The 14,010-nt window shown below is 46.2% G+C and overlaps 1 protein-coding gene across 3 annotated transcripts in view; it reads left to right on the forward strand.

Moving 5' to 3' along the window:
- Heg1 (heart development protein with EGF like domains 1) overlaps positions 1–14,010 on the forward strand; it is an 81,820-nt gene that overhangs the window by 21,083 nt on the left and 46,727 nt on the right. For all 3 annotated transcript variants that reach the window (XM_029544424.1, XM_029544422.1, XM_029544423.1), the window contains exons 2-4: positions 2,113–2,388; positions 11,081–11,419; positions 12,292–12,648. In XM_029544424.1, coding sequence (XP_029400284.1) covers positions 2,113–2,388; positions 11,081–11,419; positions 12,292–12,648 — 972 coding nt within the window. The remainder of the gene's footprint in view (positions 1–2,112; positions 2,389–11,080; positions 11,420–12,291; positions 12,649–14,010) is intronic.

The raw sequence follows: 14,010 nt of genomic DNA on the forward strand, positions 1-14,010 counted from the left end.
AGGACATAAGAACACATGGCTTCCTGCATTCGGGGTAGGCACGGGATGTTTGCAAGCCAGGCAGTTTTTACCTGATGTGGTGGGAAGACTCACTGAAGGATTTTTGCACAGTGGAGTGATAGTGTTAACAGTCTGAGGGAGGAGCCTTCTGGCAGCCAGCCTGTAAGGTGTCTGATATGGGAGTAAAAGGGGACCTGAAGTGAGCTGAACTATCTATCAGGTGGGCATCTAAACAGCGAGTGCTGGCTGACCAGGTGACTAAGAGCTAAAGAATTGCTCAGCAATGAGTCTTCACAAAGGAAGGGCTGGAGACCTTGTGCCTAACAGGCATAGAGTCCTGGATTCAGTCCCCAGCACCTTATAAAACACCCGTGCATTCCCAGAATTCAGAAGGTGGAGGAAGCGGGAGAATCAGAAGTTCAAGATTGGGCTGGAGAGATGGCTCAGTCGCTAAAGTCACTTTCCCAGAGGAGACATCTTCAGTTCATAGCACCCACATTGGATGTCTCAAAGCCACAGCAACTTAGCTCCAGGAGAGTCAATGCCTCTTCCGGCTTCCATAGGCATGCACATGCATGTTCAAGTATACATACATAAACACACACACGCACACACACACACACACACACACACAAATCTTTTTTTAAAAGTTCTTAAAAGTCATCCTTGAACTGAACCACCAACCAAAGAACATACATGGGCTGGACCTACCCTTCCCTGCACATAAGTAGCAGATGTGCAGCTTGGTCTTCACGTGGGTCCCAAACAACTGGAGCAGGGGCTATCCCAAAAGCTGTTGCCTGTCTGTGGGCTATGTTCTTCTAGCTGGGCTGCCTTGTCTGGCCTCAGGGAGAGGGGAAGCCCCTAGCCTCCCAGAGTCTTGAAGTGCCTGGGTGAGGGTATACCCAGGGGGCACCCACCCACTCAGAGGGGAAGGAGAGGGGAATGGGGGAAGGATTGTAGGAGGGGGTGACCAGGAGGGGGGTGGTAAGCAGAATGTAAAGTGAATAAAAAAATGTTAAAGGTTATCTTTGAGTTTGAGGCCAGTCTATGCTACATGAGACCCCTAGCTCAAAAATTTAAATTAAAGATCCTTAAGCCAGGCACAATGGCACATGCCTTTAATCCCAGCTGTTGAGAAGCAGTCAGATCTAAGGTCCAGGCTGGCCTGGTCTACAGAGTGAGTTCTGGGACAGCCAGGGCTACACAGATCCTATCTCAAAAAAACAAAACAAAGCAAAATGGAAAAAGATTCCTATCAAAAGAAAGAAGGTGGAGAGCTGGTGAGGACCTCAGATGGAAGCTGAAGCCATCGAAGGTGACTCCCTGGTTTCATACTCTGTGATGGTCTGGGGGCATTCCGTTCCCATGAAGGCATTTTGTGTTCCAGCCATTCATGAAGGCTGTCGAGCTCAGAAGCCCTGCGGGTGATACTCTCTGGTTTGGCTCATTGTCCAGTGTTGGGAATTCTGCATGTGTTGAATTCTGGTCCATCCTGGGGCCCTTGGTGAAGGTGAGGAATAAGTCCTCATGATCCGAGACTGATCTCTAAATTGTAGAACAGTGGTTCTCAACCTTCCTAATGCTGCGACCCTCTAATACAGCTCCTCACCTTGTGGTGACCCCAACCATAAAATTATTTCCGTTGCTCCTTCATAACTGTAATTTTGCTGCTGTTATTAATTGTAATGCAAATATCTGTTTTCTGATGGTCTGAGGTGACCCCTGTGAAAGCGTTGTTCGACGCCCCCAAAGAGGTTGAGACCTAGAGATTGAGAACCACCCCAAAATAGTCTAAGGCTTGGCAGCAGCTGACTCCATTACTGATAATCTCTTCCCTGAGGGACCATCATCAGCGAGGCCAGCCTGGTCTACAGAGTGAGGACAGCCAGGGATATACAGAGAAACCCTGTCTCAGGGATGGGGGGGGGGGAGGCAAATCTTTGGTTGGTGGTCACTCTTGCAGTTTCCTAGTTTCCTAGAATGGGTAGTTCTTCCTGCCTTCTCCACACATCTGTGTATTTCATGAAATCCGAGTCTGAGCCCACTAGAGAGAATGCGACATTTGGAAGTCCCACTGGTGGGATTTTAACTGTTGTTGTCTGCTTTCAGCCTTGGAGAGCCTTCCTGAGTCAACCAGCAGTTCCAGGTCACAAAGAAGAATCACCTCGTCTCACACAGAGAGTGGGACATCCCCAGGCTTCCTGGAGAGGACGAGGGAGCTCCCAGAAGGAGGGACTATGCACATGCAAGTGGCTGGCACCTTGGTTTCCCACAAAGCCTCCCTCCCTGCTGTGGAACCTGGGGAGCCAACTGTGCTCTCCCAGGAGAGAAATTCACCATTCTCCTGGACTCAGAGTCACCCTCCTCCCTCAGACCACCCATCGTGTGAGTACTCCTGTCCCCAGCTGAACCCTCCAATCTCAAAATAACCCCCAAGTGGATGCCTATAGCCAGGTGGCCAAATGCTGTGTCAGACTAAGGGGGCAACAATAAGTAAATAAGGATGCTTTAAAAGCCATTCCTTCAGTGCCAAGTGCTTTGGGTTGGAAGTACAGAGAGCGGAGCTTATCTCTGTATTGAGCTTCTCACTTAAAATACTGAGGAAAGTATCAGCTGGTCTGGTGGCTGCTGTGTCCCCACCCCTTTCCTTTTCTCCCCTTCTCTATACACACACAACAAAGACTACATGTGACTGTGGTGTGCGCTTATAAGAGAGGCTCTGTGCCAGGGTGCTTGAATGAAAGGTGGGCCAGACACCGTTGCGCCGTCTGATTAGCACTTTTGAGTCTTGTTTGTTTGTTTTCGCAAAAGCAGTTTCTTTGATGGCCGAGAAAATAGGTGCGTGTGTTTTCCCGGCTTTGATTCAAAAGCTCACACAGTACAGGTGTTTGTGTGACTTTTGTTAGGCCCTGTGGTTGTAGAGAACTGTCTTGTCCCATTCTGCCGTGCCACTTCCGACGCACCAGACCCAGCTAAGCTACTCTAAGCTACTGGTGTTTCTTCTGAACCACTATGTGACTTGTCAGACCTGGTCAACTGATGCCTACCTGCCCAGAGACTGTAGCCCTCTTGAGGACATTTCTAGAACAGTGTTCAGTAATCAAGAATTGGGGGGGGGGGGGGCAGAAGGGGTGCTCACAGATCTCCCAGGGGGGAGAGCCAAAAAGATGCTGTAAACTGCCCCTCTCCATGCAGTTCAGGTTGTGGTTTTAGCCTTGGGCTATGAGAGGCCAGACAGTGGCCGGATTTGCCCTTCAAAATCTTTTTAAGTCAGGGTTTATATTTTTGTTTTTAGTTTTAAAAATAAATATAGCTTTCTATTTATTCTTTGAGAATTCTATACATGCATACAGTATATTTCAATCATGCTCAGCCCTCCCCATAATCACTGTCCAACTCCTCCAGATTCCCTCCCTCCCTCCCTCCCTCCCTCCCTCCCTCCTGGATCCAGTCCTTGCTGCCCATAAATCCATGGGTGAGGCCATCCATTGGAGCATGGTCAACCAGGGACCACATCTCCTGAAAGAAACCAAGTCTTCACCCTAGTAAGCATCAGCTATCAAGAGCTCCTCAGCCTGAGGTGGGTGGGGGCTTATGTTCCACTCCCTCAACCATGACAGCACAGGTTTGTTAGTTTTTTTTAAGTACTTGGCAAGACTGGGAGCTTGTGTTTGTCATCAAAGCAAAGACTGGGCCCACAGAGCCAGGTGTGGTGGCGCACACCTTTAATCCCAGCACTTGGGAGGCAGAGACAGGCGGATTTCTGAGTTCGAGGCCAGCCTGGTCTACAAAGTGAGTTCCAAGACAGCCAAGATTATACAGAGAAACTCTGTCTCAAAAAACCAAGAGAGAGAGAGAGAGAGAGAGAGAGAGAGAGAGAGAGAGAGAGAGAGAGAGAGAGAAGACTGGGCCTAGAGATCTCTGGAACACCTATTTAAAGGCCCAGTCCCTGCTGATAGGGTGTGGGCAGAACTTATGGCTCATGTTTGGAGGAGATTGGTTTTTAAGATTATTCGTAAGTGGCCTAGAGAGATGCTCACTGGTTAAGAGTCCTTCCTGCTCTTCCAGAGGACCCCAGTTTGGTTCTCAGCACCCATATCAGGTGGCACTGAAGTCACAGTATCTGTAACTCGAGGTCCAGAGGGTCAGGTGTCTTCTTCTAGACATCCATAGGTACATTCACACAAACACACACATCTGCATGAATAAAAAATAAACCTTTTCCAAAAAAGATTATTCATAAGAGTTGGTTGCATTAGACAAAAGCTACGCTACTGTGCAGCCTTGGGTTCTGTGGCTTGGTGATTTACAACCCGCTTTGTATTCCTGAGGAATCTCTACTGTGATTCTGGTCAGGGTCATTTAGTGTTAACCATACACATTATACCTAGTACTGTGGTATATTTGAAATGAATCCACGTTTCTAATTTTACGGGACTGGACTCTCTTCTTCTGTATGTTTTAGGCGAAAAGGCAACAGACCCTCACATTCTTCCTTAAAAAAAATAGGTAAGACAGGGTCTTACTGTATAGTCCTGACGGTTCAGGAACTCACTATATAGACTAGACTGACCTTGAACTCAAAGAGATCTGCTTATCTCTGCATCTCAAGTGCTGGGATTAGAGATGTGAGCCACTCAACCAGCCTCTGACCCTCATTCATTGGGTAGTTGTCCTTCTACAGCAGTGGATCTCAACCTTACTAATGCTGCAACCCTTTAATACAGTTCTTCATGTTGTGGTGACCCCCCCCCCCCAACCATCAAATTATTTCATTGTACTTCCTAACTGTAATCTTTCTACTGCTATGAATTGTAATGTAAACATCTGTGCTTTCTGATGGTCCTAGGTGTCCCTTGTGAAAGGATTGTTTGACCTCCAAATGGGTTGAGACCCACAGGTTGAGAACTGCTGTTCTAGAACCTTCCGTGTCTAATGTTTGCAGTTTTGCCGACTTTCATTGTCCTTGAGTCTTGCTAAGAATTTCTCTTCCTTGGTGACCTGGGCGTTCTGCTGTAGGTGATGTCAGACTTAATGCCCTCTAAAGTGTTCACTACAGAGGACTTTAGTGCAGAGAGCATACCCCAGGGAGCACCTGAGGCCAACGAGGAAACCAACCTCTGCCCTGTTTTTAAAGTCAACCTGGCACCGTCCAGCCTACCCAGACAGCTCTGTAAACCTCTCCTACTGAATGGACTTCATGAGATTCTACTAACCCTTTCTGAGCCCGAGACTGACACAGGAGCTTTGGGGATGTAGGCCAGAGTGCCTACGGAGGACCAGCAGGACCTGCCACGGCAGACTTGGAGTCGGCCTGCCTTACCAACCTGCTCAGTGAACTCGGACAAGCAATGGGGTCCTCATTCAGGGGAAGAGCTTGTGGTTTTTCTAGCAGTGTGACCTAGGGAAAAGCCCAACACTTAAACCAGCCAGGTCTGCAATGTCCCTCAGGAGATGTGCCTACGGACGATGAGCTAAGGGCATGGCGGGAGGTTCTTTTGATCTGAACGGTGGCAGCATTGAATGACCCATACATACTCAATCTGTGTCATCTGGGCCTCCTTACTGCCGCCTAGGAACACGGTGTGGGGTGCTGAGTGTGTGTTTGCCAGCTTGACACAAACTAAGGTTATCTGGGAAGAGGAACCCTCAATTGAGAAAATACCTCCATCTGATTGTCCTATGGGGCAAATCTGTGGGTTTTTTGTTTGTTTGTTTGTTTTTTGTGGGTCCTGGTTCTGTAAGAAAACAGGCTGAAGGACTTAGAGAGATCTCTCAGTGTTTAAAAGCGCCGACTGCTCTTCCAGAGGTTCTGGGTTCAGTTCCCAGCAGCCACATGGTGACTCACAACCATCTGTAATGAGACCTGACACCCTCTTCTGATGTGTCTGAAGACAGCTACAGTGTACTTATATAAATGAAATAAATAAATACATCTTTAAAAGAAAAAGAAAAAAGAAAAAGAAAGCAGGTTGAGCAAGCCAGACCCATGGTTCTCCTTCCTGGGTCTCCTCCATGGGTCTACTTCAATGATAGGCTTTTACCTAGAACTTCACAATAAAATGAGTTAAACTTTCCTTCTTTCCCGAGTTGCTCTTGGTCAGTATTTTCTTACAGCAACAGAACACAAAGCAGAACAGACTGTTCAGCACAGCGTCTTCCATATCCTGGGTAGCCAGGAGTTATTCTGTATCTGAATAGAATCTGCATCTTACAGCACCGAAGCATGCCCAGGAGGGCGAGCCAGGGGGCTACTAGACTATAAGGCGCTGCTCTCCACCCTCTCCTGCCTCTCTGCCTCTCTAGACTTTCCCTGGTCTCTTTGACTGTTGGTCCTGGCCTGGGGGCGGGGCTATAAACAAAGCAACAAGTGGCCCCGCCCCGGTGAGGAGGGCGGGGAGGAAGCTCTGTTCTGAAGGCACAAATGTGTATGTTGAATTGTGTGAGTGACTACAATTCCGCACTAAATTTAGTGTGAGCTTCCTGGAAATGGGGGCACAAAGGGAAGCTGGGTGGAGCGTGGGATTGTTGTCGGACAGTCAGCTTACCGTTTAGCCCATAGGCAGTGGGCGGGCAGTGATTCCAAGAGGAATATTTATGTAAGGGATGCTGAAGATCATAATAGAAACTGCTTTCAATTGCTGGTTTTGTGATAGTCCTGCTAATGTCCTTTGAAGGTGACATTTTGTAGACTCAGTAAGAGCTGGGGCAGAATAATGGGTCTTGACTTATGGGAGTCTTTCCTGTGGGCAGTTGAGCTGTTGCAGTCCAGGTAAATGGCTTTATGATGATGTCACTTTGTGAAGGGAGAGGACAGAAATGACATAAAAGACTTTGGATGTAGTCTGCCTTGTTGTAATACCAGCCACCTCCGCTTTACTTCTGAGAAGTTCTGAATAGCCGATAAGGTTGAGCAATGTGACAGAAAGTGACATGTGCTCCCACCAGGTGAGCAGTTGTTGCCTCTGTGGCCTGTTACAAACACTAGGAACTTAGCTCAGGCCTTGTCCCAGTGGGTGATGGTATTCCATTTTTTTTTTTAAAAAAATGTATTTAAAGATGTTTATTAGCATAGGGGAGTGCATTTGCTATAGTGTGTGGGAGCCAGAGGAAAACTGAAAAATTCAGTTCTTCTTCCAACCATGGCACACAGGACTGAACTGCTGTCAGGTTTGGTAGCAAGGGCCTTTACTGCTCAGTCATCTTGCCAGATTTATCCTTCCATCCTTCCTTCCATCCTACCTTCCTTCTTTCTTTTTAATTTTCTATTTATTTTTGGCTTTGCCAAGGTTCAAAGTCATTTTTCTAATGCCAGCTTGCGGGTTCCTAGCTAGTGTGCAGGTGCCCGTGCAGGGTCAGAGGCAGTGCCTATGGACCAACTAAGCAAGTGTCCTCCGATCCCTTTTTCAAGACAAGGTTTCTCTGTGTAGCCCTGGCTCTCCTAGAACTTGCTCTGTAGACCAGGCTGGCCTTGAACTCACAGAGATCCTCCTGCCTCTGCCTCCCGAGTGCTAGGACTAAAGGCGTGCGCCACCGCTGCCTGGCTCAAGCATTCCCTTTTTTATTAGAGGCACTGCTTTGCAGAAGTGTTCACACTCATTGTGCAGCTATACCGTGAGGATTAAATGGAAATTGTCAATCGGGCAAATAGCACGATGCCTGGGGCTTTGCCATTGCTTCCTTAAGGATCGCTGTTTTGTCGGGGCGGGGCAGAGCGGGGCTTACTCTGCAGTTGAGGTGGGCCTGGAACTTGCTGTGTAGACCAAACTGGCTTCCAGTTCATGATCTTCCTGCCTCAGGCTCCCAAGGTTAAAGCATGCATCGCATGCGCAGCCAGGGCAGCTGTTACAGTGATGACGTGGGTGACCGTGGGCTGCACAGTCCCGAGGTCAGGGGAATGAAGCTGCTTTCCTCTGTGACTCAGCATCTGTGATCGTTGTGATTGTATCTCTGTGGCCATTTCTTGGCTAACACTACCAAAATGGTGGGTCTGGGTTTTTCCAAGCTGAATCCAATATAGCCATCACAATGGGTTTTGTCTTTAAGGTTTTATTTGTAATTGTGTGTGCGCGCGCTCGTGTGCACAATGTGCAACCCCCGTGTGTGTGCGGGTTTTACACATGAATAAAGGTGCCCTTAGAGGCCAGAAGAGGATGTTGGGATCTCTGGAGCCAGAGCCACAGGCAGTTGTAAGCTCTGCAAACCTAACGCAGGTCCTCTGAAGGAGCAACACACACTCCTTTTTTTTTTTTTTTTTTTGGTTTTTCGAGACAGGGTTTCTCTGTGTAGCCCTGGCTGTCCTGGAGCTCACTCTGTAGCCCAGGCTGGCCTCGAACTCAGAAGTGCAACAACACACACTCCTAACTGTCGAGTCCTGGCTACCCACCACCTCTGGGCCTTGATGGGGATATTGAACTGATGACATAGTGCAGTTAATTAGAAATAAAAATACCTTTAGAGTAAATTAGAGACCACTTATGGAACATATCCATATCTTTATCACTCCTTTCTTAGACAAAGGTGGCTTTTTTCTTTTTTAGCACATGACAATTTTTCTTTTCTATTGTTTACAAATTCCACATATGCATATTATGTATTTTGACCAAATTCAATTCCCCATTCTCCATTTCCCAAAGTGCTGCTCTTTATGTTGTTTTGGTGTTTTGTTTTGTTTTGTTTTGTTTTGTTTTTTACTTTTATTTTATGTGTGTTTTGCCTGCATGTATGTTTGGATGAGGGTATCGGATATTGGAGTTACAGGTGTTGTGAGCTGGCATGTTGATGCTAAGAATTGAACCCACGTCCTCTGGGAGAGCAGTCAGTGCTTTTAACCACTGAGCCATTTCTATAGCCCTGTGGTTTTTGTTTGTTGTTTGTGTTCCAGCAGGGCTGGATGCCTTTGCACGCACGGTCTCTGTGGATAGCCTGCACCTGCGCCTGTTCTTATTAAGCTCCAGTAATCAGAGCAGCAGGCTGCGTTCCCACTGTCAGGGAGTTCATGACTTTGCACGAGAGTAAAAGGAACCTTTCCTTCCTATACTTTAATTTTTTTTATTCCTTTTTAAATTAATTATTTATTTATTTTATGTGTATGAATACACCATTGCTGTTTTCAGACACACTAGAAGAGGACATCAGACCCCATTGCAGATGGTTGTGAGCCACCATGTGGTTGCTGGAATTTGAACTCAGGACCTTCAGAAGAGCGGTCAGTGGTCTTAACCATTGAGCCATCTCTCCAGCCCCTCTGTCTAATTTTTAATGACTTTTTAATTTTTATTTTTATGTGCACTGGTGTTTTGCCTGTATGTGATTCAGAGATCCTCTGGAACTGGAGTTACAGACAGTTGTGAGCTGCCATATGGGTGCTAAGAATTGAACCTGGGTCCTCTGGAAAAGCAACCAGTACCCTTAACCACTGAGCCATCTCTCCGGGCCCCATTTCCCCATACTTTCTCTCTTGGACTAAAATCTGTCTGTGCTTTTGGCCACGACTGCACATAAGACTGGTCTTCAAAGAACTGTTTATAATAGCAGCTCCTTTTTTCCCCTTCCAGAGCCGTGATTGACAGCTGAAGCCTTTCACGGTAGGGGTCTAGACGGTTCTTTGTTGCTGTTGGCTTCATGTGGGGAAAGAAAGAGAAAGCACCCTCTCTCCTTGCCTGCCACCCTTTTGTTCCCCAGCTTTCCTGCACCTTATTCTTGCCTGTGATGAGGGTACTGTGTGGTTCTGGGTTTGAACACAGGGCCTGGTGCATGCTGAGCAAGCGCCCTACCACTGAGTTATGGCCTCAGCCCTCCGGTGTTAGGGCTTCAAGGTCTTTAAGGTACCTTGTTGAAGTCAGCTCTTTTTTTGTTTGTTTGTTTTACTTTTGTTTGTTTGTTTCTTTTTTGTTTTCGAGACAGGGTTTCTCTGTGTAGCCCTGGCTGTCCTGGAACTCACTCTGTAGACCAGGCTGACCTCGAACTCAAAGATCCTCCTGCCTCTGCCTCCCAAGTGCTGGGATTAAAGGCGTGCGCCACCACTGCCCAGCTAGGTCAGTTCTCAAGTACCCTTGGAAAGTTTCTGATGCTCTCAGCTATGCCACTGTGATGAGGAGCAGACGTCACATTCTGACCTGTTGTATATATATATATATATATATATATATATATATATATATATATATATATATATATGAATCCCTGTGGCTCTTGACAGTTATCCAAGGACATCCATCCATTTCACTGATCAGAAAGAAACTGTCCCGGGCCTAGAGTTTTGGATTTCTAGAGTACTTCCTGGAGTATTATTCTGGTTTGAAGATGACTCTCTCTAGCTTAGTAAGACTTAGTATCTACAGTAATAGAGTTTGTCTGCTTTTAGGTGAAATTAAATAAAATTCCTGAGGCACTAATCCATTCCCCTGTTGGTTAGTAGTTCTGTTGATGTATGCCCTTTGAATGGCCTTTCAAAGCACAAGCTTTATGCTGACCATGACTTAGGGAATACTCCAGACCCTTTGATGATTGGGAACCCCTTTCATAAGCCAGCACTGCCCTGACTGTGTTCTGCAGAGTCCCAGTGCTGACTCAGGGTTTGCACACCGTACACTGGATCAACCCTGATTCATGGTGTGGACTGGATTTTAGTCTATGATAGCATTTGAACAAAAGGGTTACATTGGTAAAAAACAAGCCAGCAGCCACAGCCTTATCTCGGTGGCCTACCCTGTGGGATCACTAAGCTATGGCATGCAGTTCCCTATAGAAAACAAATTGAGTTTTTCCTTCATTTGGGCTTCTCCTATCTACCTTTTAGCTCGAATAGAAAACTTAATTTGTGCATGGTGAGGAATCCGACTGTAACCAGCCCTGTGAGACTCAGAACTACTGAAGAGACAGAAAGGGAGGGTCCCCTAGGTGTACCCCTAGGTGTACCTGCATGTATCAACACAATACAAATGTCTGCTCTCCATTATACCAATCATGTTAAAATATCATATCAAATGGAATAACCATTATTTGTACCTAGATAGAACCCTGATTTTCTTAGCCGTTCAAGTAGTTTTGAAGCACGGTTTTTCTTCTGCCTTAGCTTCTGGAAGTATAAAGAATGGTAATAATTTCACCGCTCTCCAAAACCCATCAGTCACCCAGACAAAGAGCATGCTTATCACTGACACATACACTAACGGCGTCCCAAGAACGCTGAGGTCTCTGCCGGTCAGTGTGGACCCTGCACATGAGACAGAGGGCTTCCCTGAGCACTCCAGACTCGGTATAACTTCAGTGGCAGTCCACTCTTCACCCTCTGTAAAGGACTCAAGGACAAACAGCGGACTGACTGAGCGTCTGGGAGACGGAGGAGGCGCTGAGCTGTCCACAGAAAATGGATATGGACTTCCATCTATACACTGGCAGAGTGACGCCCCCTGTGAGTAATCTACCTTTATTTGACCCATGGACATTTTATATAGTTGGGTATCTCTAGGGGGCCCCTTTAAGACCATTTGCAGTTTCTGAAGGGATATGTGACTATGATGACGCCAGAGCCTCTATTAGCTTCTTTATCTTTGGGTGTGGAAAAGTGCCGTCCCTAAGATGAGAACACCACGACTTGGAGGGCCTAAGAAAATCAAGCATACCTTCTTAGCTCACTCAGCAGAGTGGAGACCTCAGCCTTGGAGTTCTCACGGCTGACTGGTCATCTTCCTTTATTCTATAATGTCATCTTCAGAGGGAGCCCTAGCCTGCTCGTTATAGCTGGATCCAGTGACTTTGTGTCTAGACCATCTTTTATTTTATTTTTTTTAGACCATCTTTTAAAATAAGTTGTCAGACATAAACATATTTTCCAAATTCATCGTTTGGCTTACTCCTGATAGTTTATTTTACCACATATTAGAAGCAGAAGAATGTTTATCGATATTCCAGCTGGGTTTCTTTTTAGAAAAAAAAAAAATGCTGTTCCTATGCTATTTATGCCATTGAACTTGCTAGATGTAATGACTCTGTCCCTTGAGCCACGTTCTCAAGGGACAGAAACACCCTGGCTTATAACTTGCTGTTTGCACATGTCGCTCACAAGTCTCCTGTTCACCAGCCTTTATCTTTAAGATTACAATGTTGCTGACATCCAATAATTTTAGAGAAAAAATTGGAACATGATGATGTGTGTAGGGTGACCCATATAAACACTGTTCAAGGCTCCTTGGCAGAAGCAAACTTGTCTGAGAGAGCACATCTCAGTTGTTAAGCATCCTTTCCAGATCCTCTAATGGCCTTTCCTCCTGTGATTTCTCACAGCCTTCAGAAGACATGAGCTTGCCAGCAGCTCAGAAGCGGGCAATGGAAGTGCCAAGCCTCTGACTGTGACTGAGTTTAGATCAGACCCCTCCATTGGTGGGGGAGAGAGCACAGGACGGTGGATCCTCACCAAGAATAAAACATCTACAGATGCGGCAGAAAGCTCAGCTTTGCATCCAGAAGCCGGGGGCACTGGGAGCCTGACTCAGTCCTCACATGCTGCACAACAGCCCCGAGGTGGCGGCGGAGGCGGTGACTCAGGGATGGGTGGGAGGAGTTACGCGGAGTCTTCATCTTCTTCATCTACATCTTCTTCCGAAAGTCTGGATTCCTTGGCACCTCTCAGAGAGCATTCAAGTGAGTTCTTAGTGCGTGGAAATAGAGCACAGGGCCTTAGGGTGTGACTGATCCTTCGATCTACCAAAGCGTGCTTTAGGAGAGGAATTTTACTATTCCCAGACCATTATTCTCTTAGCTGGTTAATACAAAAATGTTCCATCCTTTTTGTCTAGTACATCTTAACTCTTTTTCTATGGTGAGTGTGTGTGTGTGTGTGTGTGTGTGTGCGCGCGCGCGCGCACGCATGTGCAGGTTCACGAGTGCACAGATGCAAATGGAGGCCAACGGCCAACATGTCCCTTGTTCCTCAGAAGCTGTCTGCTTTCTTTTGGAAAAGAGTCTCTCCCTTAGGCTTGGGACTCACTAACTCAATAAGGCTGTCTGCTTGTCCCTGGTGTGAAGCGCATAGGAGCATGCTGTCATACTCTGCTTCTCATGTGAGCGCTAAGGACCGAACTCAGCTCCTGGTTTCTGCACAGCAAGAGCTTTGCTGACTTAGCCACCTCCCCAGCTCCGCATCTAAGGAGTTCTTGGTACCACCTCCTCTTCTATCAGATAGAACTCAGGGTCCTCTGTGTCCACACCACCCATCGTATAGCCTGCCCCAAACCCCATACCTTCTAATGACAGAACTTTCGGATATTTCCTGTAGAAGCAGTCATATCATACATGGCCTCGATTCACATGGCCTCGATTCATCAAGCATGTATCTGAACTTCTGAGTAGCACTGTGTCAGGGATGCATTATTATTTACAGTGTCCCTGGGATTGTACCTTTTTAAGTTTTTGAGAAACTGCCAGTCTATTTTCCAAAGTGAGTGTGTGTTTGTGTATGTATGCACACATATAGAGAGTGATACAAATCTGCATTTCTCAGTTCATTATACTAGTGATAATGAACATCCATTCCAGTAGTAATTGCTTATGTGTGTGACTTCTTTGAAGATGCCCATTTGAATTTTTTAACTATTTTAAAGTTAAGCTGCCACTTTTTGCATTGAGTATAAGGTGGGGGCTTTTTTTTGTTTGTTTTTTGTTTTTTAATATTCTGGACACTAGTCCCTTTTGACATGTATAACTCACTGTACTTTCTCCTGTTCTGTACTTTGTTGGTTTTACTTTTTAAAAATTTATTTATTTGGGCTGGTGAGATGGCTCAGTGGGTAAGAGCACCCGACTGCTCTTCCGAAGGTCCAGAGTTCAAATCCCAGCAACCACATGGTGGCTCATAACCATCCGTAACAAGATCTGACGCCCTCTTCTGGAGTGTCTGAAGACAGCTACAGTGTACTTACATATAATAAATAAATAAATAAATAAATAAATAAATAAATAAATAAATAAATAAAAATTTATTTATTTTTATTTTATGTTCATTAG

This window comes from Mus pahari, chromosome 12 (assembly GCF_900095145.1).
Source record: "Mus pahari chromosome 12, PAHARI_EIJ_v1.1, whole genome shotgun sequence".
Lineage (NCBI taxonomy): Eukaryota > Metazoa > Chordata > Mammalia > Rodentia > Muridae > Mus > Mus pahari.